At 40.8% G+C, this 6,685-nt stretch overlaps 1 protein-coding gene across 11 annotated transcripts in view; it reads left to right on the top strand.

Annotated features, from left to right (window-relative positions):
- map2 (microtubule-associated protein 2) overlaps nt 1-6,273 on the top strand; it is a 71,014-nt gene extending 64,741 nt beyond the window's left edge. For 7 of the 11 annotated variants that reach the window (XM_063006461.1, XM_063006467.1, XM_063006457.1 and 4 more), the window contains 4 exons: nt 1,267-1,363; nt 1,522-1,634; nt 3,844-3,870; nt 5,327-6,273. In XM_063006461.1, the coding sequence (XP_062862531.1) occupies nt 1,267-1,363; nt 1,522-1,634; nt 3,844-3,870; nt 5,327-5,530 (441 nt within the window). In that variant the 3' untranslated portion in view covers nt 5,531-6,273. The remainder of the gene's footprint in view (nt 1-1,266; nt 1,364-1,521; nt 1,635-3,843; nt 3,871-5,326) is intronic. The other 4 variants (XM_063006468.1, XM_063006464.1, XM_063006462.1 and 1 more) reach the window with 3 other exon arrangements.
- The last annotated feature ends 412 nt before the right edge of the window (nt 6,274-6,685 follow it).

Genomic DNA, 6,685 nt, shown 5'->3' with positions numbered 1-6,685 from the left:
CTGTCTGACCACAGATCATCAGTCCTGAGAGGACACGTCTCCCCGGGGCAGAACTCACACCGGGGGGGTTAATCTGGTGTGACAGTCGGCTGTGCTGAACCCTGAGCGTCTGGACGTCCGGTCACTGTCCAGGGTTCGAGAGCAGAGACGCTTAAACGAGACGTCTGGATCAGACTCGGGCTTCAGTGCACTGAGCTTCATGTGGAACTGATCGGGGCTGAAACCGGGCGTGTCCACTCTCACGCTTCATGTTGTTGTTTATGATCTGGAGGACTGACCACGCTGGAGAGGGTCATTTATGGGACAGTTTGTTCATACTGAGGAGTAATGAAGGGTGAAGTTTACACTGTTAGTACAGATTATTCATCATGTGGAACAGTTGTCACTTACGAGGGCATTCAGAGTCATGGTACAAAAAACCAGAAACTCTTCTCTGTTCCCACACAGTAATTCCTCTCTAAATATTAAATTATTATAACATTTATTTATCCATCCCACAACCCATCATCCATCTACACAACTGCTCATCCACCCATCATCCATCTACACAACTGCCCATCCACCCATCATCCATCTACACAACTGCCCATCCACCCATCATCCATCTACACAACTGCCCATCCACCCATCATCCATCTACACAACTGCTCATCCACCCATCATCCATCTACACAACTGCTCATCCACCCATCATCCATCTACACAACTGCCCATCCACCCATCATCCATCTACACAACTGCCCATCCACCCATCATCCATCTACACAACTGCTCATCCACCCATCATCCATCTACACAACTGCCCATCCACCCATCATCCATCTACACAACTGCTCATCCACCCATCATCCATCTACACAACTGCTCATCCACCCATCATCCATCTACACAACTGCTCATCCGTCTATCATCTGTTAATCTCTTTATCTACCCTCCAATTTATTTAATGATTCATTTATTTATTTATTTATTTATTTATTTATTTATTTATTTATTTATTTATTTATTCATGAATTCATCTACCATCCATCCATCCATCCATCCATCATCCATCTATCCATCCATTCATGATCATCCATCCATCAAACATCCATTGACCCAGACCCTTCCCAAACAGTCCATAAACTACAGAGTGTGCAATTCCATGGATTTGATTTGTAGTTTTTTTGTTGGAATAATGTTGATGGTGTCTGAGCAACAAACGTCTGATTTTAATAAACGTTTCCTGGAATCAGTGAATGAGCGGCTGTTATAAAATCAATAAAGGTTTTAATTTTACAGGTACAGATTCAGTCGAAGAAGCTCGATCTGAGTCATGTGACCTCCAAGTGTGGATCACTGGACAACATCCACCACAAACCAGGTGAGAGACTCCGTCCGTATTATTAAAGAGTAAATGTGTGGTGTCCAAATATTTAAAAACACGTCATTTATAATAAAGTCATTAAACTTCTGATCAGATGATGTAGACGTCAGAACTCTGAACCGTCCTCCACTGTGGTGGTTCTTCTGCTCCTCTAGGTGGCGGTAACGTGCGTATCGAGAGCGTGAGGCTGGATTTTAAGGATAAAGCTCAGGCTAAGATCGGATCTCTGGATAACGCTCATCACATTCCTGGTGGAGGCCAAGTGATGGTGAGTCTCATCGTCCTCACGCTACTGAAGGACGTGTTTCATTTACATCTAAGATTGTTCTTCTGACACTCACAGTACAATGAAACACGACACAAAACACTGAAAACCTAGCTCTCTCTCTACACAGACACATTACCCATCATCCCACACTCCCGAGAAGAGGGCGTGTCTAAATTCTCCATTAAAATGCTCCTACTGAGGCGCCTTAATTCTGAGTGATAATCTGACTGAATAACGAGGGAGGGTCCGACGCCTCCTCGGCGCTGAAGGCTCCACACAGAAAGCACCCGGGCTGCTCCACCTGGGAATCGAACCCAGGACCTTCTGGCTGTGAGGTGACGGTGCTACCCATCGAACCAATGCCGCCCAGTCTAGACGATCTCAGTCCTATTTACAGATCCATATTGTGCCCACTGTTTGCCTATTATGACATGGATAGGTGGCTCGGTGGGTAGCACTGTCTCCTCACAGAGATTCCCAGGTAAAGCAGTCCAGGTCCTTTTTGTGTGGAGTTTAGTATGTTCTTCACGTCTCTTTGTGGGTTTCCTGGAATTACCGGTCCTGTCATGAACGAAACCAAAACAACCTTATAATCCTAATAGATACATGGGTTATAAAAAAAATAAACATTAAATCCTGACGAGGTTCTGCATGATGGTTACTGCATGTTTGTGGCTCACAGGACGGGTTTTTGGTCACAGTGGTGGTTCGTTGCGACTCAGTTGACAGTCAGTGCATTACCTGAGGAGAACATTGAACGACTCGGCTACTGTAATACAAACTACGTCGACTTCTGTCCCTATAAAGACGGTGCACGGCTGGTTTCACTGATGAACAACGTGGATTCTAACGGATATGAACGATCTTCTACTGAGGTTTAGAAGTAGAAAGAAGCTCATCTGGATCTTATAAAACAAGTCCGTGAAAGGAAGAACGACCTTGAGGAGAACCTGGAGACAGTGTGAAGGAGGTGTAGGACGTCTTATCACCGGCTACAATCAGTCTGAAAATAAAATGCTGAAGTAAAACCTACAGCAGGAGCAACGAGCTGAATCTGATCTTCTACTGGTTGAATGCATCCTTTACATAGTGTGACCATCCTGGACATCCGGATGGGATTTCTAAATCTAAAGAGTTCATCAGGTAAAGATCAGGTAAAACAGAAGATGCTGTTACTGCTGCAGAGGGAGTTTTTGCATTTTACACCACAGAGCATCACAGCAGCTACAGATGGATGAACTGCAGCACGTCTGCTCTGATTCTGAACGCTAGATAGCGGTTACTGTAATGCCGTGTTAGCGCCACATTCTGGTGAAACAGCTCCACTGATGAACTATTTTATTAGTTGTTGTTATTGTTTAGGTCTAAATGCTGAATTAAAAGTAAGAGTAAAGTTTAATAACATATTTAAATGATTATTGATGCATTTGTTAAATATTTAAACCCAGACTTTATACACATCATCATGGTGCCACCAGTTACATGAGTTACTTTGCCAGTCCTCTCATCATGCTGCCATTCTGCCGAGCGTCCTCTTTTTTGAAAACCAACTTATGGTAACCCTTGTTTACACCACTTCAACCATCCTTCTACCCCCGTGACGTCAGCTCCTCTCTCTGCACATTTAGACGCATTAGAACACCTCCGGAGCGGTCCTGGTCCCCAGTAAAGCAGACCAGTGGCTCTCACGTCCCACATCATGAAAACATTTTTACAAAAAAGGTGTTTTACAAACTCTTACAGCCAAGGATCTTCTACAGTTTACAAACTCAGGACCATAAAGGTGTGGAGGATGTTCTTCAGATGTTCCTCAGTGTTCCTCAATGATCAGGACGACCAGTTCCATCACAGGACTGACGCTGGATCCAGAGGTGCAAAATAAAAGGAACGTCCATCCTGAAGTCCATCCAGGAGCACCGTCAGCCCCGGACACTTAGTGCCGTGTGTTCTGTCTCCACGAGCTCATGGACTGAACAAGAGACAGTTCAAGGGTCAAACCTGAGATCAGAACCCCATGCATGTACACCGACACTGAATGTAAACGTTCAGGATGAATGTAAACGTGGTCTCTGGTCTGTGTGTGTCGTGTTTGGCGTCTGGTGCACCGTGGTGGTTCTGTGTCATGTCTTTATCTACGTCTGTACCTGATTCGTGGTTTGGGGATAAATAAAGTACCTCTACCTGTCTGTCTGTGTGTTTATCTATCTAGACCGCACCTACGGGTACACAGCGGAAGGTGAGTATGATTGGTTCCACGTTTGAAGATCTTGACTGAATTTAACTGCATTTTAAAATCCTGTATTAAATAAACATGTTTAGGGTTCCGTACTACAGTCCGTCCTGCTGGTGGCGTATTTATAACACACAGCTAAAACATCCAATCAGAAACTCCGGTGCAGAACGACTGGTAAAAGGAAAAAAATAAACATTAAAGTCGTTTCTGGTGCTGAAAGTTTTGTTTTTTTATGCTGTAAATTAAATCTTTTAAAGCAGGTCACCACAAACGCTGCATCTTACTCTATCTGGTTTCACTGTGGTTTACAAGATGTAACATAAAGCCTCCACAAGGGGGCGTTCGTGTACAGTTTATCTACATTTGCAGCATTTAATGGAAGCTTTCAACCAAAGTGACTTACAGTTGCAACTAAATACAATGCAATCAATTGAAGGTTAAGGGCCTCACCCTTCAGGGGCCCAGCAGGGGCAGCTTGGTGGTGTTGGGGCTTAAACCAGCAACCTTCTGATTACTAGTCCAGTAACCACTGAGGCACCGCTGCTGTGTTTATGTGATGTTTTCTTACACATCAATTCATTTAAGAGTTCCTCATGTTTACGTATGACCGACCGCTCTGTAGATGAAGTGGTTGTCCCTCCTCTTTCTCTAGTAGACTTTAGTTTTAGTTGACAGTGTTTAAGTACAGTATGAAAAGCATCACAGCGTAACTAGTCTCAGACTGACGCCGTTTATACATCACGCTTCCTCAATGCATTTTAATCAGAGACGCTGGATTTTCTTCTTTAAATGTTATTTAATTATTTATTTATTTATTTATTTATTTATTTATTTATTTATTTATTTATTTATTTATTTATTTATTTATTATTTAATTGTTCTTATTTATTTATTTATTATTTAATTGTTATTATTTAATAATTTATTATTTAATAATTATAATTTATTTATTTATTATTTAATTATTATTATTTATTCATTATTTATTATTATTTAATTATTATCATTTAATTATTATTATTTATTTATTATTTAATTATTATTATTTATTTATTATGTAATTATTATTTTTTATTTATTATTATTTATTTATTATTGTTTATTTATATTTTTTTATTTATTATTATATATTTATTTATTTATTTTTTATTAAAAAAAATTTATTTATTATTTAATTATTATTGTTTATTCATTATTTATTATTATTTTATTATTATCATTTAATTATTATTATTTATTGATTATTTAATTATTATTATTTATTTATTATTTTAATATTATTATTTAATTATTATTATTATTTTTAATTCATTATTATTTATTATTTTTTATTTTTTATTTATAATTTTTTATTTATTATTTTATTATTATAGTTTTTTTCTACGACCCTTTTTTTTTATTTAAACTGATGGCTACGTTTGGATAATTTCTCAGTCGTGTCCTCTTCTGTCGTTGTCAGATCGAGAGCCACAAGCTGATGTTCCGTGAGACGGCGAAGGCCCGGGTGGACCACGGCGCCGAGATCGTGTCCCAGTCTCCGCCCCTGTCTCCTCACGGTCACAGTCACATGTCCTCGTCAGGCAGCATCAACCTCCTGGAGTCGCCTCAGCTGGCCACGCTGGCCGAAGACGTCACGGCCGCCCTGGCCAAGCAGGGACTCTAAACGTGCTGTCGACCCTCCGTACCGCCGGCTACGTCCACCCGCCGGCTCCCACCGCCCCGATATATACGCGCAGCATCCCTGTAGTGGCGTTGTAGTAGTGGCGCACGACCCTCCGAACGTTTAGGGACGACGAACCTTCCCTCTCATCTCACCCGCATCACACCCGATACCTGATGATGGACTGAGAGCGGCGCCCGACCCCGGGACGCGGGGGAACCCATCCCGGATCGTCCCATCGATTTTTACTCCTATTTTCTGTTGGTTTTACTCTACATTCCCGTCCCGTAGCTGTAGGTCTCAGTGCTTTTACTCTCCTGTGTGTCGTGTTGGGTTTTTTACAGCGCTGTACAGATACCACGCTGATCTCAGATCAGGTTTAGGAATAGGACTGTGGGCATCTCGTCACCCCTCAGTGCATGAAGTTACAACCCTGCATTTCAGTAATAATAATAATAATAATAATAAAATAATAAAAACAGCTTAAACTCGCTCACCTGATCAACAGAATAATAAAGCGTGTACAATAAAACATGTATTATTACCTGAAATATTTCTTAACAGCATCTCCTGATAAAAAAATAAAATAATAAACGAGCTCTCGTTGAGTAACGTATATAACGTATATAACGTATATAACGTATATAACTGTAAACGGAGGAGAAGAAAATAACGGTGATGCGCATGTGAGTCTAACACGGGAATAAAATCTTTTCTATTTAAATAAAACTGATTTTAATAAGTTATTTACCGAGTCGTCGGAAAATCTGAACGTTTCATACGTTAACAGTCACTGTGCTAATTCTATACGCTGATTCTATACGCTGATTCTATACGCTGATTCTATACGCTGATTCTGCGTCTCGCTCGCGTTTATGTTGCAAACGTTTTAATCAGTAATAATTCTACTTTATTCTCCCGTTTATTTACATTTAAAGCGACTTACAATTACGACTGAATTCAATTCGAGCTGAGGATTAAGGACCTTGCGCAGGGGCCTAACAGTGGCAACTTAATGGTGGTGGGACTTGAACCAGCAACCTTCTGATTACTAGTGCAGTAACCGCTGAGCTACCACTGCTTTATTTACAGTGTGTGATGTTTCTTTTAAATCAGAACTGCGTCTGATTTTAGTGACGTGGCGTCCCAGAGTTCCTC

The sequence above is a fragment of the Trichomycterus rosablanca genome, chromosome 12, assembly GCF_030014385.1.
Source record: "Trichomycterus rosablanca isolate fTriRos1 chromosome 12, fTriRos1.hap1, whole genome shotgun sequence".
NCBI classification, from domain to species: Eukaryota; Metazoa; Chordata; class Actinopteri; order Siluriformes; family Trichomycteridae; genus Trichomycterus; species Trichomycterus rosablanca.
This window is presented reverse-complemented; position numbering and strand designations above follow the sequence as displayed.